General features: G+C 33.7%; 1 protein-coding gene across 1 annotated transcript in view; it reads right to left on the bottom strand.

The window, feature by feature from the left end:
• Positions 1-2,823: 2,823 nt before the first annotated feature.
• CCDC102B (coiled-coil domain containing 102B) overlaps positions 2,824-25,881 on the bottom strand; it is a 301,210-nt gene continuing 278,152 nt past the window's right edge. The window contains exon 9 of the mRNA XM_063077429.1: positions 2,824-2,905. Coding sequence (XP_062933499.1) covers positions 2,902-2,905 — 4 coding nt within the window. The 3' untranslated portion in view covers positions 2,824-2,901. The remainder of the gene's footprint in view (positions 2,906-25,881) is intronic.

Below are 25,881 nucleotides of genomic sequence, written 5' to 3'. Positions count from 1 at the left end.
ATCTCTTAGATACATATCATGTAAATAAGCTTTCTATTTTAAGTATCTCCCTGTTATAAGTTCTTCCATTCATAGCATTAAAAATTAAACCTACACATATGAGCCAATAGTCTGGCTAAATCATCAAAAGTTGTTTATTTTAAAAATAGAAACAATGATTTATAAATAAGAGATTAAATTCAATAAGAGATCATGAATACTTTAATATACATTATAGAATCATTCCTAAAAGTCAAAACCTTTAAAACCATTATCCAACATAACTACATAAAACACTTCAAATACTTTTACCAGCTCTTGGATGAGAAAGAAAGGTAGTCTTTGTCTTCATAATAATTGATGGCAAACTAGGTTATATCGAGTTCCTACATCATCCCGGCAATTATGCTAAATGTTGTATATTTTACCCATTTTAGTATCAGAATAATTTGAAATAGTAGCTATGATATATCTAGAAGCTAAGATGAACAACTCCCCAAAGTTACACATTTGTAATATTCCAGGTGTGTCGGACTCCCAAATCTATGCTTTTTGTATGTCCTATGTTTAGTGGATATTACTGGTACAAAGATTATTGGAAGGATAATCTTTAGTGTTTTATCTTTCCTATTATTAGTATTTATATTTTATGAACATACATACAGTGACTCACAATTTATTTTTTGGAAATACAATCTTTATTATGGTCACATAATGTCAATAAAACATCATCCCTCTTGGCTGGAGGACGAATAAATGAAATTAAGGATGTCTCGGTTGACAATACCACTAAGAGCACTGAATGTAAAAATGTGTATTTATAGAACAAGAAGCTATAGGAAATTCCAGTTTCAGTTACACAAATAGCTTTGAATAGTTTTAATATTTTAACATTTCCAAATGGAAGTGAATGTGAAATAGTGGCTGAAAAAATAAAACCTTTCAAAGGTAATATGTTTTCTTGTTTGTTTTTGGTTTTTAGGGTGTGTGTGTGTGAGCGTTGAGAACATTAAGGGGGACTTGACATCAGCATTGAAAGTAGCAGATCACTCTTTGCCACAGGGAAGAGAGGATTTATATCTGCAAAAGAAGGATGTTATAATTTATTACTACACTACTGAAGAAAAAATGTCAGCTAGTCAAATTTTTAATAAGCAAGCTAATCACGAAGTTATGTTCTTTAAAAATCTCAAATAATGTTTTAAATATCAAAGTTATTCATAAATTTTATAAGTAGAAACTTAATACTTCTGTGTCGGGAAAAAATACATTGATTTCCAATTAAAATTCCTCTGTAAGAAAGCATTTGAGCTGAATGTAAACTGGCTGTGGTTTAATATTTTTTGTATTTAAAAAATCTATTTAATGTAACTTCCTTTGCTAAAACTCTACCCTCCAAACTGATCATATATAAAAATGACATGAAATGTGAAATTTCAAAAAAATTAAATGTAATATAAATTACTGCAAAACCCAATAATAATTCAAAGGATAAGAATGCCATTTATTAAAATTACTAATCATAAACATGAATTCTATGTGGTGTATACAGTAATACGTACAATTTCAAGCCAGAAAATAATTCTGCATTCTTAGCTTTGAAATTCTTTATGAATTTTGTATGTTTAAGTATTGAATGTAAATTTTGTAAGTTTAAAAGCAAGATAAAAAGCAAAACCATAGGTGAGGACCTGAGTCTAATTCTTTAAGGTGAGGGTCAGATCTATGACAGGATATTTGCAATAATTGCATAATGTCCTGAATTATAAGTGGGTTTCCTTAATTCAGTGATTACAATGTCACAGAGGTACTTGTTCCGAGCATAAAATTGAGCATCAGCCTTCCCACAATTCTCCTTCAAATATGGCAAAGTCTTTATACCAAGGCTCAGAGTTTAAGGGTAACAAAGTAAATAGAAAATGGCTTACGGACTCTAGTAGACAGAACCTAAAAGTCAGGCCCACAAGGTTCTCCCCATATGAAACTGAACATTTCCAGAACATCTACGAGCCTCCATTTGCTTGTCTACCTTATAGCTATAATACCACCACCCCCATGAAGTCCACTGAGTGCAATGGACAGCACATGGTAGGAATTGAATAAGTGCAGCTATTTTTGCAAAGTGGTGTTGTGATACGTTAAGGTCACCTTGCTGCATGGGGCAAGAATGAAATCATGCAAAAGACTAAATTGGTCACCAGGCTAATTCTCAGCATGAAATTCTCCCCTCAAGCCTTGCCATATAAATAAGATTTGTGTGGGTCTATCTCTTAGCATATTATAAGAACACAGGAAGCTTTATGTTTATATTTGGCAATGTAGAGCTGGATACAACTTCCAGAAACACCTCTGGGTCCATCTACTCAGCACTGTGTAGCCCAGTGGGAAAGTAGAAGAATGGAACCATGATTACCCGCTGGTTAAACAATATACTTGTACATATATAGAACCCAACAAAATATGAGCAGGTTCATAATTATTTAAATATTATATAAACATAATATGCTGTATGAAAAAGTATAGGACATCTGCTTTTCCAAACAGAATAAAATTATTAAAATAATTTAAATATTATAGAACTGTGGTGCCCTATGTAATGTAGAATAAAAAAATGAGATAATATAACAATAAAGTTAATTATTGAGACCCACTATAAATCATTAAACATACAGAGAAACCTTCAATCTATAATTGATTATAACTTTACCTAACTGCTTAGGTTGTCTGAAAAGAGGAAAATCTTTGCATAGAAGAGCAACATTATTTGACACTAATGATTGACAAATAGCTAATACGGGAGGCTAACAATTCTGTAGGACAGAGAATAACAGAGCCAGGGTAACAATCAGAAAATGCATAGTATTTAAGATTTTCTTTTCCAATTTTAAACTTTGCAGGATCACAGTCTTAACGCTGGAGGCATCATCTAAAGCAAGAGAAAGAAAAAAACAATCACCAATAAATATAAGAAGCCAAAAATATTAGTAATTAAGCAGACAGAAATAACACATATTTTTTATTGACTTCATAAGTCAAGGTAAAATAAAATCTTGCTTTAGATTTAGCATATATGTGCTCACAAAAACAACTATTATCCCCATCTAGAAAATATTCTCAGAGAATCTTGCAAAAATAACCTTAAGGACATTGCTTAATATATTGATTTATAATAATATATTTTGTAGGTAAATATGTCTAACTTTGGATTTTAGTTCTCCCTATAATCATGTGTCAAAACATAATCTTATTGTACACACAAACTGACAACTCGAATTTTCAAATGCATTGCAAAGACAGGAGTAAAGCTACTGGTCAGAAGTTGGAGCAGGGTCCCTCGGACAGAGTTGAAGTGAGTTAAGATGGAGCTGCATTCCTAGGAGAAAAGCATACATGCAGAGCCAATGAGAATGGCAAGAGTTTGCTCAGCAATACTTTTGGCATCTCTATTTTAGACATCAAATGACATATCAGTTAGATTTCACCTAACCCTTCACTGACACTGTGCAGCCTTTTTTATACCACTGTTTAGTGCTGGTGCTGCAAGCTGAGCGGAGCAGAAAACAGAAAGCAGGGATTTAGGAAGGATACAGAAGTGGAACTGAAAGTATTTCCAGAGAGGAAAAATGAAAGAAAATGGGTTAGAATATAATTTGTGCTAGCTGGCTTTTTGCTTGTTGTGTTTTTCTAGGATAGAAATAAATAACAACAACAAAAGAAGGAAAAAGTGATATATCTTAATGATGCTAATATTTTATTGATTTCCACCTGTTTTGCCTTTGTTTTTATTTTTTACTATCTTTACTTTAGATTGAAGAAAAATCTATTCAGATTGTCACCAGGATTTGTTTTTTTACATGCTAAGTACATAGTATCTTTTGAAACCTAAAATATTAAAGTGTTCAAGTATTTCTGATGTTAAAGCTATATATTTTGGAAAAAGAAAATTAAACTAGCAAAGGTCCGAGCAGTAATATGACTGATTCTGGCAGAATAAGTAAGTTTATAAAAATTAATGATAGGACACTGTGTTCTAATGTGACATACACAAGCTATTTCTTTCTTTGTTTTGATCCAGAAAATTTGCATTATTTTTCTTTTGTAGTTCTCCCTCTCCCCATCTCCAGTCCTTCCTCCTCCACCACCTGAAAAATAATTTCTGCATGCTCAGCCATGATACCATGTAATTTCCTTGCAGATGGGAGCTTGTCTCCTGAAGAAATTAAAACACATTGAGCAGATTCTCACTCATAATTAAAATGTTATCAGAAGTCTAACTGCAATAATATATTGAAGAAAATGGATAAAACATGAATTTCTAGTTCTTTTCTAGCTTAGAATATAGTACTGGGAACGATTTCTTGCTTCAGTGATTCTAAACATAAACACCATTTCCTTTCACAGAAGAAGTAGTGCATTAAGAAAAAAATGAAACATTGCTTAAAAAAATCAGTGGTGGACATTTTACTAGTCCTGCAATGAACGTTTTACTTCTCTTGAATTATGTAACCACCTTCAGGAGATTCGAAAATAATTATTTCAGTAAAAGGGTGTAGAGCTCCTGAACTTGCATAATTTCCCACAAGAAAAATTAAATCAGAATTATGTAAATAGAGAACCACAAATCCAGTTGGCCCTGAGGCAATGCCTAGGAAGAAATTAGGCAGTGTACTACAAAAGCCAGCCTTGCCTCAAGCTCTGGTGGCTTTCTGCGGTCTTACTTAAATGATCGTTCTGAGTGAGACCACAAATGCATAAATTATCCACAGTGCTGAAAAGATTTAAAATGAAAAGCAGTAGAAATATTGTAGGAAAGACCCAAGCAGAGAAAGAAAATGAGGGAGAAGAAATATACTATATTAAAAGCAAGAGAGGTTGAATAGTATGTTTTACCTAGTATGTTTTGTCAACTTCCTGCCAAAGTTCTATCGTTTTCTTGACAGGTGTGGTAATAATAGCACTAAGATAATATTGTATGTCTTTAAATAAAGATCTGTATAAATGTTCTAATCAAGGCTTTCTTAAGCACCGACTCTTTTTGCCTATTGATGATGTAAAAGTTAGTATTATGAATTTGCATTATATGAATGCCAAAGTTTCATATTAAATAATGAAAATATACCAACAATGGAGATAATTTAAAATATAAAAATCAAGACAAATATTTTAATTCACTGCCATAATGTGCATTTTCTCCTATCACAGTGTATTTTTAAAGAAATATCTAAATAATTGAAGTCATTGAACATAGGTATGTATTAGCAGAAAAATATATAATATTTAAATAAGGTAAGAATACATGGAAATGTACACATAAAAGTGTAGAAAAAGTGTTGAATTTACAGGGAAAATGAAATAAAAATTTATAGAATTACAGTTTAATTTTAAAAAGACAACAAAATGTAATGAAGAGATGTTCACAGACATTATACAATATATTATTAGATTACAAATTAGTAATTCATATTCTAGATTCATAAAAGAATAATAGAATAGATTTGGGTGTAAATGGTGTCTTTATTTTATGTTAGAATATAAAACCAATATAGACTCTAAATATTCCATTACCCTACACAGTTTTTAGTTAGTTTAATCTGGTTTTAGTGAAGAGCTAGACACTCACCCTTGAAATCAAAGCCATTTCTCTTATTTTCTGAAATCACTGTGGGTACACCAATGGGGAGATATTCTTCTGAATAAATCAAATGCTCTGCTTTTATATTCTGAAGGGTAATTGTATGTAAAAATCTAGCAATGAGCTAAATATTATGAAAAATAATGAGGATAACATAGGTGAGTATTTCGAGGCCACAAGCAAATAGAAAACCATATAAGACTTACTTGAATTATAAATTTTATTAATCCTTCTATATAAATGTATATGGAGTTGGATATATTGTAAGTGTGTTTGTGTGTGTAAAGATTATATCTTTTTTCTTCTTCCTATACCTCAACTCTTCTTATCAAATTATACTTTTATATATTAAAATAATGCAAGTATAGACTAAAAGCGTGTTTGTATTTCCATATGTCTAAAACTAGAACATTTAAAATGTTCCAAGAAGCTGTGTACTGAATGCTATTAAAAGTGTAGCTCCATTATAACTGTGATTGTGATTTATTTGTTTATAATATAAAACAGCAATTAAATAAAATTTAATATACGATGCAATTATTCATTCATAAGGTTTACTCAATTTGGTTCTAATTTCTTTTTCTCCTGTTCATGAACTAAACAATCATAGAATGTTTTTCTATTTTATAATCTTCTCATTCGTGGTAATAAGAAAACATTTAAAAATGCATAGGCTTCATAGAAGAAAGCTAATTTGCTCATTCACTTTGAAATTTGTCTTCTCTAAATCAAAATAGGAAAGACTAAGAAAGTCTATAGAGAAACAATATAATTCATAACATGAAGTGAAAATAAACATATGAGTGGTGATCCCAAGTTTATTTTCCAATAAATAATGCAGACACATACACATCAAGAAAGATTAAAATATCAGCTGTCTCGGAAGTCCACCTACAAGTATAGGAAAATTGGCAAGTTGTCACTTAGGATAACATTTCTTTGTTTTTACTCTCTAAAATTTTTCACTTGCTCAATTTCTCCCACAAATTATTTTTTTTTAATATTTGAAATACACTGAATGACTTATGTTTCACGTTTTCAACACAAAATTTCCAGCTGCATGATAGGTGTTTTTAAAGAAATGAAATAAAGTTAAAGAGGGAAACTGCCTTACTTCTTTAATGGGAAACTAATGTTTTTCATTCAAGGGAATATTTCTTATACATATGGTATGTTCCAGTCATTGCTCAAGGTGTTGGTTATAAAGCCATGAGCAAGACAGACAGCATATTCCACATTAGGAAGCTTACAGTCTTATAACACACACACACACACACACACACACACACACACACACACACACACACACACACACACACACACACACACACACACACCTCTAACACCACCATATTTTACAACTCAAAAAACTAAATTAAAAAGACCATTATTTCTTGGTTATGTATACTGCCATTAATTCATTTTAAAAGTAATACAAACTACCATTGTTTTTAAATGTGTGAATTCTAAAATGTCTAGAGGAAATGTTTCTAGAAAAGTATCAGGGGTATTCTTATGATATATTTGACACTGATTAATAAAAAACATAATTCAAAGGACATTTCCTTATGAATAAAGTTGAACACTGTTATTTGCTATAAAATTTTCCACAATATCAGTGAACATGGCATACTGTCTGTGGAACCAATAGACATTATCTTAATTATTATGAATTTATTAGTAGACATTCTTTTAATTGTCATAGATTTACCAATAGACATTATTTTAATTGTAATAGGCTTAAATGCCTGTCAATACCTGATGATGATGGAAGTAACCTTCCTTTTTAAAATTTCTTTCTGGAAAGGCATAGCTTTTCTTGAAATCTACTCTTTGATCTCTTTGATGTGAATTTCAGTACAATTTGACAAATTCCATGCAGATCTCTGTTGGTATTCTGATTGAACATGCATATGCTTCAAGATCAGTCTGGACAGAAATGACATTCTTATTATAATGTGTCATCTGTGAATGGGATACAGCTCCTCCTTTATTTACAGCTCCATCCAAAACCTACAAAAAATCTTGTAATCTTCTCAAAGGGAATTTTTTATACACCTTTGAATTATTCAAGGGTATCTTTAAAATTTTTTTAAAGAGTTTATAAAATTTTATAGATATAAAATTATCATTGAGATTTTTTTCTTTTTTTAACAGACTATTTTTTTACAGCAGTTTTAAGTTTTAGGTTCACAGCAAAATGGAGATAAATATATAGAAATTTCTTCTATAAACCCTGTTCCCACACATGCATAGCCTCCCCCATTGTCAACATCCCCCATCAAATGGTCCATTTGTTACAATTGATGAACCTACACCAATGTATCATTTTCACCCAGAGTCCACAGTTTACATTAGGTTTCACTTTTGGTGTTTTACATTCTACCGGTTTGTATAAATGTACAATGACACGCCACCATTATAGTGTCATACAGGGAAGTTCCAATGCCTTTAAAATCCCCTTGCTCCACCTATTTATCCCTCCTACTTCCCTAACCCCTGACAATCACTGATATTTCTACTATCTCCTTAGGTTTTTCTTTTCCAGAATGTCACATTGTTGGAATCATAAAGTAGTAGGCTTTTCAGATTAGCTTCTTTAACTTAGTGATACATTTAAGTTTTTTTTCATGTTTTTTCATTGCTTGATAGCTAATTTGTTTTTAGTGCTGAATAATATTCTATTGTCTGGATGTACCACTGTTTATTCATTCATTCATCTACTGAAGGACATCTTCATTGCTTCCAAGTTTTGGCAATTATAAATAAAGCTGCTATAAACATTGTGTGCCGATTTTTGTGTGGACATAAGTTTTCAACTCCTTTGTGTAAATACCAAGGACCATGATTGCTGGATCATATGGTATAAGCATGTTTAGTTTTGTAAGAAACTGACAAATTGTATTCCAAAGTGACTGTGCCATTTTGTCTTCCCACCAGCAATTAACTAGACTTTCTTTTTCTCCAGATCATTGCCACCATTTGATGTTGTCAGTTTTCTGGATTTTGACCATTCTAATAGGTATGTGGTGTTATCTCATTGTAGTTTTATTTTGAATTTCCCTAATGACATATGATGTGGAGTATCTTGTCATATGCTAATTTGCTCTCTGTATATCTTCTTTAGTGAGGTGTCTGCTCAGATTGGTGGAACACTGGGTTGTGTCCTTACTGCTGAGTTTTAAGAGGTCTTTGTATATTTTGGTCAACTGTCCTTTTCCCAATATATCTTCTGCAGATATTATGCAAATATTTTCTTCAAGTCTGTGGCTTGTCTTATTCTCTTGACATTGTCTTTCACAGAATAAACATTATGAAGATTAATGAAGTCCAACTTATCAATTATTTGTTTCATAGATTGTGCTTTTGTTGGTTTATTTAGAAAGTTATTGCCAAACCTAAGTTCATTTAGATTTTGTCCTATGCTATCTTCCAGGAGTTTTATAGTTCTTTGTTTAACAGCTGTGATTCATTTTGAGTTAATTTTTGTGAAGGGTATAAGGTCTTTGTCTAGATTAATTTTTTTTGTTTTTGCACATGGCTGCCCAGTTGTTCCAGCACCATTTATTGAGAAGACTATCTGTTCTTCACTGAATTGTCTTTGCTCCTTTGTCAAAGATTAATTTACTGTATTTATGTGGATCTCTTTCTGGGTTCTCTATTCTGTTCCATTGAGGTATTTGTCTATTTTTTCAACATTACCACACTTTCTTGACTACTGTATCTTTATGTATGTTTTGATATCAGACAGTTTCAGTCTTCCAACTCTGTTCTTCTCCTTCAATAGTGTGTTGGCTATTTTGGACCTTTTGCCTCCCTGTACAAACTTTAAAATCAGTTTGTCAATATCCACAAAATAAGTTGCTGGAATTTTCAGTGAGACTGCATTCAACCTATAAATCATATTGGGAAGAACTGGCATCTTGACAATATTGAGTCTTTCTATCCATGAACATGGAATATCTCTTTGTTGATTTAGTTCTTCTTGGATTTCTTTCATCAGAGTTTTATAGTTTTCTCATATAGATCTTATACATATTTTGCTTGATTTATACCTAAGTATTTCATTTTTTTGAGTACTAATGTAAATGGTATTGTGTTTTAATTTCAAATTTCATTTGTTTCTGGTACATAGGAATGTGATGGATTTTTTTGCATTAACCTTGTATTTTGCAGCTGTGCTGTCATTGCTTATTACTCCCAAGAGGTTTTACTTTTTTTTTTGTCAATTCTATTGAATTTTCTACATAGATGATCATCTTATTTTCAAAAACAGTTTTATCTCTTTTTCAATCTACCTTTTATTTACTTTTATTATTTTATTGCATTAGTTAAGGGTTTCATTATGATGTTGAAGATCAGAGGTGATCTTACTGAAAAAGCTTTAAGTTGCTCACCCTTAAATATTTTTAGATTAACTGTCTGTTGAAGTTTCACCAGGAAAACATAGTTATTTTCTTTTCATATAACTGGTCTATAGATTTTTTGGGTATGTATTTCACTAGTATATAATAGTAAAATTATCTTTTTTCCCCCAATATTTACATATTTTTTCTTGCTTAATTATTTTTGCTCTACTATTGTAAAGCATATGGTATACTATGGTATACACAATTTTGCTTTACTACAGTACAATATTAATTAGGAAAGATAGTGGAAATCATTGTCGGTTTTGTTTGTTTCAGAATTCACGGAGAGGTTCAGTGCTTCACTGTGAAGAATATTGGCTATAAATTTCAAGTAGAGTTTCTAACTTGGTTAAGGAAGTCCTTTTATGCTCCTGTTTTTGTCATACTTCTCAATATTTTTAAATGGTTTTATTATTTTTATATAATAATCATACCATTTTTCTCAGTTAATTGGAGTGCCAAAATAAATCATTACATTTCTGCAAGAGCACCTTCCTTGAATTATGAGAATAAACACCATATGGTCATGATGAATATTTTATAACACTTCTGAATCCCATTTGCCAAGATTATCACTTAGGAATTTTGTACCCATAATCAGATTTATTTCTAATTCTGTATTTTTTTATTTAGTTATCACCAAGTTTAAGTTTCAATAATTTACTGTCTCATAAAATGTTTTAGGAGACTGATCATTTGAGCTTCTATAAAATATTTTTTAAATTTGTTCTTTAAAGTTTTGGCAAAACTAACTGATAGAATCAAACTATAAAAGTTGGTTTATTTGTTTCAAGGAGGAATAAGGAATTGGATTCATGAGAGAAGTGTTTAATAATAATTTCTATATCAAATTGATTTTTACTTTTTTATGGAGTACTCGAAAGTATTCTCTAGAAAACTGCAATCTCATCTAAATTTTCAATTTCAATGAATTAAAATTTTTTATAATGTTCATTTATGTCTTATAAATGCCATCTATAATGTCAGTTATGTAATTAAAAGTTTTAAGGTTATTTATTTTCATATTTCCTCAATTTTCTTGATCAATTTTCAATAGCATGCTTTTGACTTGATGAGAAATTTTGAGGATCCTGTGATTGCAATTAATAGTTTTTTCTCCCTCCCTTCATTCTACTTTATAAGAGGTGACTTTTGTTCTTATCATTCTGGAAGAGTCATACTCTCAGTCCCCATTGCCCATATTTGAATCCAGAGATGGGCAGTCCCCTGGCTTCAGCTCTATTGATTTTTTGTGTTTCTATGTTTTCTGGTCAACAGAGAGTTTTATTTGTACCACTTACCATGCCTATGTGTCTTAATGACTTTTTAACAAGAGTTTTTATCTCTAGCTGCTATGTTTAGAGCAGAGGAAGGAAGATCAATGAATAATCTTATAGGATCATTTTGATAAGGATTACTTCCATATTCTTATGTCAGCAATCATTTCATACATGAAGGTAACCATGATTGTCCTATTAGATCTAGCATAATGTCTAAAACATTATTTTATCACAATTAGTTTATATTTTTATTCAACCAGAATAAAAAGGATTGAGTATGTTACTAGGCCACCAAACACTTTCATTTTCTTAGATTAATAATGGTCCATAGGCAGCAATTTGAGAAATGTAACTTATTTTACTGAAGCAATAACTCATTCAATGGTATCTAAGTGACCCATAAAAGTTTTGGGTTTTTTTTCACCCTTTACTATTTTAATTTGGTGTATATTTGAAGAGAAACTTAATCCTCATGCTTTCAATTTATTTACATTTAATTCATCAAAATATTTTCAAAGAACTATTTGATAAATATAAAGTCTTTCAAAAGTTCTAGTATGTACTACAGTCCCAAAGAATAGCTAAGAGAAAGTGGGTCACTCTGTAAGCAAACCTCTACAAAAAAAAATAGTGGTAATAAAAAATGATTCACAAACAGAAAGCAAAGAATCACAATAACAAAATAATTTAATTTTGCAAATTGCTTAATGCATATAGAAGCAAGTAACTGTGAGTTATGTTTTATCTCAATTTTTTTAAAAAGTATTTATTATTACAATGGGAAGTATTAAAAGAAAATTTCATTAAAAATTTTTAATGCTTTCAAATGTATTTTCTCATTTGATCACCATGTCAATTCTATGAGATAAAGAGTATAGTTATGTTTCAAAATCATGTATATGATTATACACACATGAAAGTGAATTTTGCACATTACATATGAGTCTTATTCAAAATATGTTAGTCTATTTATTTTAAGGCATACAAACACAAAAATTTTTATTTTATGATAATAAGATAACTAATGGGTAAATGTGAATACTATAAAGACAAATTTTTTGACATACCTTTCTTAATGTTAGCTGAAATAGAAAAAAAATTCCATAAATTAGGTCCTTTAAAATTCATTTTATATTACTTTTTTTTATTTTGGCTAAAATTCAAATTTTTTTATTCACAGTACATGCAAATATGGGTCATTAAAAGTGCACAGGGATGAAGAAATAGATCCAATATATACCTTAAAGAATCCCAATTATGGTAAAACTTCCTGAAATTTAATGCTGTTCTTTTTAAAATTATTATTATTTTATTTTATTTTATTTTATTTTTTTAATTTTATTTTGTCAATATACATTTTGGCTGATTATTGCTCCCCATCACCAAAACCTCCCTCCCTTCTCCCTCCCCCCCACCGCAACAATGTCCTTTCTGTTTGCTTGTCTATCAACTTCAAGTAATTGAGGTTGTTATATCTTCTTCGCCCCACCCCCGTTTCGTGTGTGTGTGTGTGTGAATTTATATATTAATTTTTAGCTCCCACCAATAAGTGAGAACATGTGGTATTTCTCTTTCTGTGCCTGACTTGTTTCACTTAATATAATTCTCTCGAGGTCCATCCATGTTGTTGCAAATGGCAGTATTTCATTCGTTTTTATAGCTGAGTAGTATTCCATTGTGTAGATGTACCACATTTTCCGTATCCACTCATCTGATGATGGACATTTGGGCTGGTTCCAACTCTTGGCTATTGTAAAGAGTGCTGCGATGAACATTGGGGAACAGGTATACCTTCGACTTGATGATTTCCATTCCTCTGGGTATATTCCCAACAGTGGGATAGCTGGGTCATATGGTAGATCTATCTGCAATTGTTTGAGGAACCTCCATACCATTTTCCATAGAGGCTGCACCATTTTGCAGTCCCACCAACAATGTATGAGAGTTCCTTTTTCTCCGCAACCTCGCCAGCATTTATCATTCAGAGTCTTTTGGATTTTAGCCATCCTAACTAGGGTTAGATGGTATCTCAGTGTGGTTTTAAATTGCATTTCCCGGATGCAGAGTGATGTTCAGCATTTTTTCATATGTCTGTTGGCCATTTGTATATCTTCCTTAGAGAAATGCCTACTTAGCTCTTTTGCCCATTTTTTAATTGGGTTGCTTGTTTTCTTCTTGTAGAGTTGTTTGAGTTCCTTATATATTCTGGATATTAATCCTTTGTCAGATGTATATTTTGCAAATTTTTTCTTCCACTCTGTTGGTTGTCTTTTAACTCTGTTAATTGTTCCTTTGCTGTGCAGAAGCTCTTTAGTTTGATATAATCCCATTTGTTTAATTTTCCTTTGGTTGCCCGTGCTTTTGGGGTCGTATTCATGAAGTCTGTGTCCAGTCCTATTTCCTGAAGTGTTTCTCCTATGTTATCTTTAAGAAGCTTTATTGTTTCAGGGTGTATATTTAAATCCTTAATCCATTTTGAGTTGATTTTAGTATATGGTGAGAGGTATGGATCTAGTTTCATTCTCCTGCATATGGATATCCAGTTATCCCAGCACCATTTGCTGAAGAGGCAGTCCCTTCCCCGGTGAATAGGCTTGGTACCTTTGTCAAAGATCAGATGGCAATAAGTGTGTGGGTTGATTTCTGGATTCTCTATTCTATTCCATTGATCAGTGTGTCTGTTTTTATGCCAGTACCATACTGTTTTGGTTATTATAGCTTTGTAGTATAGCTTAAAGTTGGGTAGTGTTATGCCTCCAGCTTTATTTTTATTGCTCAGCCTTGCTTTGGCTATGCATGGTCTTTTATTATTCCATATAAATGTCTGGATAGTTCTTTCCATTTCTGAGAAAAATGTCTTTGGAATTTTGATGGGGATTGCATTGAATTTGTATATCACTTTGGGTAGTATGGACATTTTCACTATGTTGATTCTTCCAATCCAAGAGCATGGGATATCTTTCCATCTTCTTGTATCCTCTCTAATTTCTCTCAGCAGTGGTATGTAGTTCTCATTATAGAGATATTTCACCTCCTTGGTTAACTCAATTCCTAAGTATTTTATTTTTTTGGTGGCTATTGTAAATGGGCAGGCTTTCTTGATTTCTCCTTCTGCATGTTCACTATTGGAGAAAAGAAATGCTACTGATTTTTGTGTGTTGATTTTGTATCCTGCTACTGTGCTGAAATCATTTATCAATTCCAAGAGTTTTTTTGTAGAGGTTTTAGGCTGTTCGATATATAGGATCATGTCATCTGCAAACAGGGAGTTTGGCTTCCTCTTTTCCAATCTGGATGCCCTTTATTTCCTTCTCTTCTCTGATTGCTCTGGCTAGTACTTCCAACACTATGTTGAATAGGAGTGGTGAGAGTGGGCATCCTTGTCTAGTTCCTGTTCTTAAAGGAAAAGCTTTCAGCTTTTCCCCATTCAGGATGATATTGGCAGTGGGTTTGGCATATATGGCTTTAATTATGTTGAGATACTTTCCCTCTATACCTAACTTATAGAGGGTCTTTGTCATGAATGAGTGCTGAACTTTATCAAATGCTTTTTCTAATGCTGTTCTTTAACATTCAACAAAATGTAATGATAATTTTAATCTTTTTATTGTATCTTTGAGTGTTTAGATTTCAAAAGAAATCAAATGAAATAAAATGCATGTACCATCATTGATAGAATTTTTTAAGATAATTTAAAGATCTATTGCTATAACATTATAAGTAAAACAATTAAATATAAAGCTTAAGGTATATTGAAATGAAAAAAAACTTTTTTAAGGCACCCAGAGCGACCGGTCCTCTTGCCTAGCAGAAACCTGGTAGACTTCCTGGGCGAGGCGGTGCTGAGCTGGGTCTTGAAGGACTGGCTGATAGACGAGTGTTGCAGAAGACATGTCCTAGCCCAGCCCCATGCACACAGAGCGGAGACACGTCCGGCTAGGGAGGCGGAGACTCGGCAGAAAACACACACCCTGTGGGGCCGCCACTGCGTGATCCAGCAGCCAAGGCCAGAGCACACGGAACAGGGAGAAGTCCTGCACAGGAAGTGGACACTCAGCAGAGACCACACACCCTGCGGTACCGCCCCATGATCCAGCAGCCCAGCAGAGTCCAAGCTGACCAGAGATGTGGCTCCCCAGAGAGGCCCAAGACCCGAGGCAACCACACACACAAGTCACTAGAGGCCAACTGAGCAGTCACGGAGGTAGCCATACCAAATTGGCAACCACAGCAACATCTTAGTTAGTCAATAGTCTCAAACCGGTGGACTGTGAAACCCCCTGCCACAATGAATAAACATCAAAAAAAAGATACCAGAAATACAAAAAATCAAGAGAGTACACCACCAAAAGTTAATAAATCTGAAACTCTAGATCCTATAGAACAAGAAGCCCTTGAAATGACTGACAAGGAATTTCGAGTGATAATTCTAAGGAAACTGAATGAGATACAAGAAAACTCAGGATACAAGAAGATGGAAAGATATCCCATGCTCTTGGATTGGAAGAATCAACATAGTGAAAATGTCCATACTACCCAAAGTGATATACAAATTCAATGCAATTCCCATCAAAATTCCAAAGACATTTTTCTCAGAAATGGAAAGAACTATCCAGACATTTATATGGAATAATAAAAGACCATGCATAGCCAAAGCAAGGCTGAGCAATAAAAATAAAGCTGGAGGCATAACACTACCCAACTTTAAGCTATACTACAAAGCTATAATAACCAAAACAGTATGGTACTGGCATAAAAACAGACACACTGATCAATGGAATAGAATAGAGAATCCAGAAATCAACCCACACACTTATTGCCATCTGATCTTTGACAAAGGCACCAAGCCTATTCACTGGGGAAGGGACTGCCTCTTCAGCAAATGGTGCTGGGATAACTGGATATCCATATGCAGGAGAATGAAACTAGAACCATACCTCTCACCATATACTAAAATCAACTCAAAATGGATTAAGGATTTAAATATATACCCTGAAACAATAAAACTTCTTAAAGATAACATAGGAGAAACACTTCAGGAAATAGGACTGGACACAGACTTCATGAATACGACCCCAAAAGCACGGGCAACCAAAGGAATAATAAACAAATGGGATTATATCAAACTAAAGAGCTTCTGCACAGCAAAAGAACAATTAACAGAGTTAAAAGACAAGCAACAGAGTGGGAGAAAATATTTGCAAAATATACATCTGACAAAGGATTAATATCCAGAATATATAAGGAACTCAAACAACTCTACAAGAAGAAAACAAGCAACCCAATTAAAAAATGGGCAAAAGAGCTAAGTAGGCATTTCTCTAAGGAAGATATACAAATGGCCAACAGACATATGAAAAAATGCTCAACGTCACTCAGCATCCAGTAAATGCAAATCAAAACTACACTGAGATACCATCTCACCCCAGTTAGGATGGCTAAAATCCAAAAGACTCTGAACAATAAATGCTGGCGAGGTTGCGGAGAAAAAGGAATAAAAAATTTACACATAAAGTTGAAAATAAAATAATAGGAATTGACTGAAATTAAATATACCCTCTTGTGAAGTAGTGAGTTTCCTAACACTGTGGTGATTTAAGTACATGTGATGTTATCAGAGAGACTATTACATCAAAATGATGATTATGGTTTCCTCCAGTCCCAAATCTCCAAAATTATTTGAAAATGTTATTCTTTGTTATGCCTCAAAATGTTGATTTTTAAAAGACTTTCTTTTTGAAGTTAAATATAATATAATATAGTCTTCATTAACTCAGTTAATAATTGTTTAACACTTTTATATACCATTAAGTATATAATACTTCTTATACACCACATACCAAGTAGAAATAGAGTCGTAAATAAAACAAGGAACAAATAAACAAACATATGATCCCTGTTCTCATGATTCTTACATTTGGTAGAAAGTAAGAATGTTGAACAAGAGCATATACTTTTTTGTGTGACATAAATTAGAAGACCAGGGTGCTACAAGATTAAGGGTATAGTTCTATGTCATCAGGGCCTCATAGAGGATTTGACATCTAAATTGTCACCTAAAGCAAGAAAAAGAAGCCAGGGAAAGACTGATGAACACAATGTCATGACTATAAAAAACAGACTGTGCTAAAGTATAACTATGGACAAAGCTTTGCATGTTCAGGAAATTTAAAAAATAAATAAATAAAATCAGTGCTGCTGAAGCATAGAAAAGGAACAGCTAAGTGCATAGAAAACCATTTAGAAGGCTTATGTCATCCTCCATTTTATAGGTCTATGTAAGGAGTTCAAAGATTTATTCAAGTTTAATGAGAAGCTATTGAAAAGTTTTCACCTGGAGAGTGACATAAAATAGTGTTTCTAGAAGACAACAATTTAATGTAAAGTATGTACCAGCAGTGAAGATAAGAATTAAAAGCCACTGTAGGAATTCAGGGAGGAGCCATAATGGTAATCTAGACCAGAGTACTAGCAGAAAGATGCAGAGAAGGTCTAAAGTTAGAATGAGATTTAATAAAAATTTTTGAGCTATGAGGGACTGGCAGAAGTAGATGTCAAGGACTTAATATTTCTGAATAAGACAAAGTAGCTGCTATCAGACTTATCCAACTGCCATAAGCATTTAGGAGCAAGGCAAAATGTATTTTTTAAAAAACATAAAAACATGTTTGAATGCATGGGCCAGGCTCTGATCTTTAAGAGAAGGAGAGCATGTGCAGTGAGACCCACATTAACCCTGGATTTCTCACTCAGGAAAATTTTCAAATTGCTGCACACAGAAGTAGAGCCAGACACAGAGCACTGGTCTAAGTGAGTGGGGGTGGACAGCAGAGGTCAGGATCTGAGGGTGTGAAAGTGGCTGGGATTTGGATGGCAAAATATCAGAGGAGGACAGTGCCTAGGAGTGCTCAAAATGTTTGCATTAAATGTTTCTGAGGTCCTGTGACAATCCCTAAGCTGATCATGTGTTGGACAAGATTCTAGGAAGGCAAGCAGAAAACAGATGCAGAGAAGCTAAGGCCTGAGTTTCCAGAGGTCTCAGTACTGGGGAGAAGTCGGAGTTCCTTCCTAGTCACAGTAGAGACCTGGGTGCATACATTATACTTTAGTTGAGACATCAGAACTATTCCGCAAAAGTAAAAGCATGTCTTAACAGCAACAGTTCTCCTTTAATATGGGGACAAATTAAAATAGACCTGTCCTAAAATGGCTTAAATACAAGCATTAATAGAGAAAGGGTGAGCCTCTGTTAATTTAACAGTTTGATGGAACAGAATCCAATATTCTTAGAAGATAAAATTATAATCCAGAGTTTGTACAACGTATAACACACAATGTCTAGCATAAAATTGAAAATTACATATGCCAAAAAAATCATGCATAAGTGACTGATAATTAGAAAATAAGCCCAACAATGCAAGCAGACTCAGAGTAGATATGATTTACACATTGGGGGAAATATAGGAAAACATGGACATGCTAGATGAATAGATGATGGATATTTCAACATAAAATTAGAATCTATGTAAAAGAATCAAATGGAATTTCTAGAAATGCAAAATACAATATGTGAAATTAAGAACTCATAAAGTAAGTTGAACAGCCAAGCGAACACAGCAGAAAGCATTATTATTTGGAGGGCAATAGAAGATCAATGATAAAATACCAAAAGTGGAGCACAGAGATAATAACAACAAAAACAACAACAATAAAAGAAAAGAGCTTAAGAGATGATGGACATAGTTGAAATGATTTGAGTTAGACTCCCAGAAAGAGAATTGAGACTAGGACAGAATAGAAATAATAAGAATTTTCTAAATCTATTAAAGGGATCAGCCTAAAGTTTCAATACCCTTAGCAAAATTCAACAAGGATAAATGCAAATAATGCAAAATGGGGAAGTGGACCCACACACCCTGACTGATGGCGCCAGTGTTTCTGGCCACCTCACTGGCCCCAGGAAGTTATCCTGCATTCCTAACTGATAGTAGCAGTGGGCTCAGTGTCCTCTCTAGCAGCAGTGCCCTTCATTACTGCCACAGTTACTGGTGCTATGCAAGAAGTCCACAAGTGCTAGTGCCACAGCAACTGCCAGCCAGGGTGCCTTGCTGCCACACCAGCAGCCACTGCTGTCTTATAGGTGGCTCACTGGCCACTCATTAGCCTAGAGAGAAGGAGAGTTGCCAGTAGAACCCAGGGAAAGAGGTGAGTGAGCACAGACCTGTGATCCAGTGGCCCAACTCATACGAGGAACTACACTGTCATATGTGGTAACACACCTGGTAGTAGGATGTACATGCACAGCCATGGGACTGCCTTGATCTGTGGAGAGACACATGTGTTACCAAATACAGTAAGGAAGAAAATCCCCAATCACCACCAACCATTCCCCAACTGGGGGAAGCAAGATCCCAGGAGGAGCCCCTGCCTGTAAGAGAGAGGAAAGAGAAAACCCAGTCAGGGTCACCCATTCAAACTGAGGAACACCAGTATTCCCCAGTGCACTAACCTAACCCAGGGTCATGGGGAGCTAACCAGGGTGCAAACAGGCATGACCAGGGTCACCTACCCAGCTAAAGATCAAAAGGTCACCCAGGCACTTCTCCCACACTTGAATGCTTGCCCATGTCCTAGATGAATCAACATACTGTCACCAATCTCAACAAGGAATCACTAATGCCCCAATGCCTACACCATGAAGGCTCTCACATGCAATTCCAACACTAAATTCAGCTGAAGTACCTACATGGAGGACTACACTTCTGTGTCTAGTTGGAACCAATATTAAAACACCCCACTCAATGGTGAATATAAAATACATCTTCATGAGGAAGTCTTCCTCTCTCCTCAAAGTCCATTCCACAGTATTAGAAGAAACAACTGCTGTACCAGATTACCAGACAGCAATGTAGAGATACTAGAAATATGGGGAAAAAAAGAAAATATGACACCATCCAAAGAATATAATGATTCTCACATACCAGACTCCATAGAGCATGAAGCCCTTGAAATGACTGCAAAGGAAATTCGAGCAACAATATTAAGGAAACTCAATGAGATATAAGAAGACTCAGACAACACAATGAAATGAGAAAAACTATTCAGGCTCTGAAGGAAGATATGTACAAAGAGATTAATGCCTTAAAAAAGAAAGTAGCAGAACACCTGGAACAGAGGTTTCATTCAACAAAATATAAAACACAACCAAGAGCTTAAGCAGTAGGTTAGAACAAACAGAAGAAAGAATTTCTGATCTTGAAGATAGTCTTTTCAAAATAACTCATGTAGACAAGAAAAAAAAAATAATATTTTTTTTTTAAATGAAGAAAATCTGAGAGAGCTAGCAGACAACCTGAAGCACATGAACGACTGAATCATGGGTGTTCCAGAGGGGAGGAGAAAGGAAAAGGCACTGAAAACCTATTCAATGAAACAATAGTAGAAAACTTCCCCAGTATATGGACAGACATGGACCTTCATATGTAGGAGGCTTAAACATCTCCAAACAGATTCAATCCAAAAAGGTCTTCTCTGAGAAACGTTAGAGTCAAACTGGCAAAGCTCAAAGACAGAGGATCTTGAAAACAGTGAGAGAAAAGAGTCAAATCACCTGTAAGGAAGTCCCCATCAGACTAACAGCAGACTTCTCAAAAGAAACTCTGCAGACCAGAAGAGAATGGGATGATATATTCAAAATACTAAAAGAAAAAAAAAAAAAAAAAAGCCAGCCAAGAATACTATACCCAACAAGGATATCCTTCAGAAATGAAAGAGAAATAATGTATTTCCTAGACAAACAAAAACTGCATGAGTTCACCACCGCACAACCAGCCCTACAAGAAATCTTCAAGGGAGGACTGCATCTAGAACCCTAAAAACAATGATCACTACCATGAATACACAAGAAAAAGTATTGGGGATAACTGCACCCCATGTTTATCACAACTCTATGTATAATAGTCAAGAGTTGGAACCAACATAAATGTCCATTGTCAGATGACTGGATAAGGAAAATGTGGTATATATACACAATGGACTACTACTCTGCCATAATAAAGAATGAAATATTGCCATTCATAGTAACATGGATTGTTGGGGCGTTGAGGCCACACACCTCCTTCCAGGGCAGAGAACTAGCCACGACCCCACCCATATACGCGTACATAGTCTATTGAAAACATTCGCCTGGACAGGAGAGATAAAGATGGCGCCTGATGGAAGCCGCCAGGGCGTGACCAAGGAAAGACATAGTTTACAATTTTTGGATAAAAGATATTTCCGTGCTCCTGCTCACCGCGTGATTGCAATAGCAAAGCATTAGAGCAAGATGCATGTTCACATGACCTTTAAGATGATAGGTTGAAGTTAGGAAATCCCCTTGCCATATGCTTATAAAAGCAGGTGAAAATAAACGGAACTGCTTGACAGAACCCCTGCCGCATCTGAGTGTCTCTCTGTGGGGCTGAATAGGCAGACGGCAGACTCACCTTCCTCCCGGGCCCTCCTGGCCACTAGGATGGCAGGAGTAATCCTGCTGGTTCCCTCTCTTGCTCATCCCGTGGCGGGGGACTAAAAGGGGCTACTGGGAGGTTCGGGGCCTGCCGCTCCTGAGCCCCCGCAATGGATGAACTTAGAGAAAATTATATTAAGTGATATAAGCCAGGTACAGAAAGAAAAATGCTGCATGTCTTCACTCATAAGTAGGAACTAATAAATAAATAAATAGAAAGAAAGAAAGAAAGATGCAACAATCACAATAATTAGGTGAACTTTCAAAAGGAGAGAACTGAACTGAGGTTACCAGCGGTGAGAAAGAGGGAAGGGGAGGAGGGTAAGTCGGGAATTGGTAAAGGGCCATGAATACCAATTACATTGCATAATGTTGAACATACTAATTATCCTGATTTGAGCATCACATATTGCACACAGTTAATGATATTCAACTCTGTACTGCACAGAAATGTATAATCAACTATGCTACAACAACAAAATAAATAAATAAATAAAAGATAGGGTGTGGGATTAGGGCACAGGGTGCAAGGGATGCTCTGAGATAGTGGTGATGTTCTCCTGTATCTGGGCTCTGTTTGCGAAAATTTAGCAATGGTTCATTCATGATTTCTACACTTTTCTTTTGTATATGACACTTCAATAAAAAGTTTATATGATTTTAAAAAAGGAGAAAACTGAACTGAGGCTACCAGAGATGGGAAAGGGGGGTGGGGAGAGATGATAGTGGAGGATTAGATAAAGGGCCATGAAAAATGATAATGTCATATAATATTTAGTATACTAATTATCCTGATTTGAGCATCACATATTACACACAGGTACTGACATTCAACTCTTTACCCTACAGATATGTACAATCAACTATGTTCCAATAAAAAAATAAAAGAAATAAAAACACTGAGGTCGGGTGAGAAATCCCTGGATTGTGGGCTGCTTGGCTTCAAATTCAGAAAGAAAAAAAAAAAGAATATAAAATTTAGGCACATTACAGACAGACTGCTAAAACCAAATTAAAGGAAAAAAGTTAAAAAGCTAATAGAGGAGATTTAGGCAATAATAAAAAGCAACTGATTATTATTTTTGAAAAGACGAGAAAGAAAAGATAGATAAAAGAAAGGGTGACAAATATAAAACAAATATAAGTTGGCAGAGATAAGCCCAAATACATCATCAACCTCACTAAATGTCAAAGAATTAAACAATCTAAGTAAAAAGAAAAACCTTTCGTGGTTGATAGTAGATGCACACTATGCGTCTACTATATATGAAAGTATATGCTATATACAAAAACAAAAAGTGACAAAAAACACTTCAAATATAGAGGAAACTGATAGATGAAAGTGAAATGTAACTATTTAAACACTAAACAAAGAAAATTGATTGCTTATATTAATATCAATAAAAATAGACTTGTGACAAGCAGTATTATAAAATAAAGCAGGTCATTTAATGATGACAAAAGAGGGAATTCACCAAGAAGATAAACCATTCTAACATGGGATTATCCTAATTATACAGTCTCAAAATACTTAAAAAAAAATTGAGAGAAATAAAAAAGATGTAGACAGACCCCCAATCATAGTTGGAAATGTAAACACACCTCTTTCAGTAAATGAGAGCAGTTGAACAAGCAAGAAAAAAAATCCCAAGACACAGGTAAAAGATCTGAATACTAATGCAGAACTGTGTTCACAACAGCAAAATATCCATTTTCTCAAGATTAAAGGGAACACTGACAAAAATTGACAATATACTGTGTATAAAACAAGACTAAACAAATGTCAAAGGACTGATATCATACAGTGGATGTTCTCTGACCAGAGTAGAGTTAAAATGTAAACTCAATAGTTATTCAAATTTTAAATAAATACAATACTCTAAAACACTATCATGTATTAAACTGTGTTTTAATTACCTATAATACATAACTATTATACATAAACATATCACATGATAAGCACACATATTGTAATGTGTGGTGCCATAAGTTATATAAATAAATATATAATATATATTACATGTAGACTATTATATTAGTATTTGATATATTTATATTATATATATTAACAGAATGCATTATGTTAGTATATTTTATTTATTTCATAATTATATTATCAATTATGCATAAAAGATTTTTCTTTTTTTATTGAAACATAATTGATCATACATATCTGTGGGGTACAGTGTTGAATATCAATACTTACGTGTAGTATGTGATGCTCAAATCAGGATAATTAGTATATTCAACCTTACACACCGTAATCATTTTTTGTGGCTCTCTACCAATTTCTCGGTAACCCTCCTCCTCCTGTCTCTTTCCCACCTGTTGGCCTTAGTTCTGTTCTCTCCTTTTGAAAATTCAATGAATTACTGTGATTATTGTATCTCTTTTTCTATTTTTATTTATTTGTTTTATTTATTTAGCTCCCACTTAAGAGTGAGGACATGCAGTATTTCCTCTTTCTGTGCCTGGCTTATTTCACTTAACAGAATTTTCTCTAAGGTCATATAAAGCATAACACAATCAAGGCCAAGTAGAAAACCTTTAACACACAGGCCCTGAAGTCAACTATTTATGCCATGTATCTTGAAGTAGTTCATATTCTTTTCCTCCCTTGCCGAGAGTTCCTGTCAGAACAGGAGAGAATTACTTTGGCAGAAAAGGACAGAGAGCAAAGGTGGAAAGTGGAAAGCATTCATGTGATGGTATAAAAGTTGTCAACTGAAATGAGGCATGCTCTTATGAAACGAAGGGTAGAGAAAATTTAAAAGTAGGAAAGAAAGCAGAGCAAGTAGGGAGGAAGGTGGGGTAGAACTAGAGAGGAGAAAACCAAAGACCCATGGGGCGCTGAGCTGGGTACTCAGGTCGGTATTTCCTGATGGAAACCCCCTGAGCTGTCCATACCAAAAACACTGCAGCATAATATTCTTCATACGGCCGAAATGCCTTCAGATTTTCCAATGTTTAGTAGGTATTTTAATAGAAAAGGGTAAGAAAGCATTTTAAATAGAACTAACACAGTGCTTCCAAACTGCTATAGATCCCATTGCTTTAATATCAACAGCTGGAACAATTTTATTCTTAAGCCCAGTTCCTATGACTCACTGTCTAAATTGTCAAAGTAACTGTCATTTTTGTTATAAGTTTAAGCTAGTCATGATTTCTCTGCTCCATTTGGATTACATAGTGTGAGTGCTACAAATTCTTTTTAAAATAGATTTATAATAATGTAGGTAGTTTGGCCTGAGTAAATTTTTCCTCATACAAGGAAAATTAAATAGACAAAACAATTAACAGAAAAAACAAGCAGCGAGGACATTTGATTAAAGAGAAATATTGTATCAGAAAAGGAATCAAAATAGTATTGTTAGGATTCAGAATACAGTAAACATTTGAAGAAAATTTGAATTTGTAATTTGTGTGTGCATGCGTGTGAGTATGTGTTTGTGTTCAATTCTGTTAAGATGTAGTGTGAAATGAACTTTGTGATGACGTATGGGAGCTTATAAGAAGAGGATATGTTTAGTTGACAGCTAAGATGAACAAAGAGTAGTCTAAGATAAGAAAAAGATACAAAATCCCATCAAACAGATTTAAATTGTTTTGAATGTAGAGTACTAGCAGCAATGAAAATTTAACAAACTTTAAAAGCTTTCCCAAAGTTCAGAAAAAAAATGCTTAAAAAGCTTAGAAAGATATAATTGATATACCAAACCAAAAAAGTGTGTGTGTGTATATATACATATATGTATATAGATATGTATATATGTATATATTATATGTATATATGTGTATATATATGTGTGCATATATAATACACATATATTATATGCATATATATTTGTATATAAATGTGTATATATTGTATATATGTGTACACATATGCATACATACATATATATTATATGTGCATATATGTGTTGTATATGTCTATGTGTGTATATATGTGTACATATATGTATGCATGCATGTATATATTATATGTGTATATATTATATACATATACATATATACACATTTATACACATATACATACATACACATTTATACACATATACATATATACAC

This window comes from Cynocephalus volans, chromosome 13 (genome assembly GCF_027409185.1).
Source record: "Cynocephalus volans isolate mCynVol1 chromosome 13, mCynVol1.pri, whole genome shotgun sequence".
NCBI lineage: Eukaryota > Metazoa > Chordata > Mammalia > Dermoptera > Cynocephalidae > Cynocephalus > Cynocephalus volans.
Note: the sequence above shows the minus strand (reverse complement) of the source record. Positions and strands in the feature narration are given on the sequence as shown.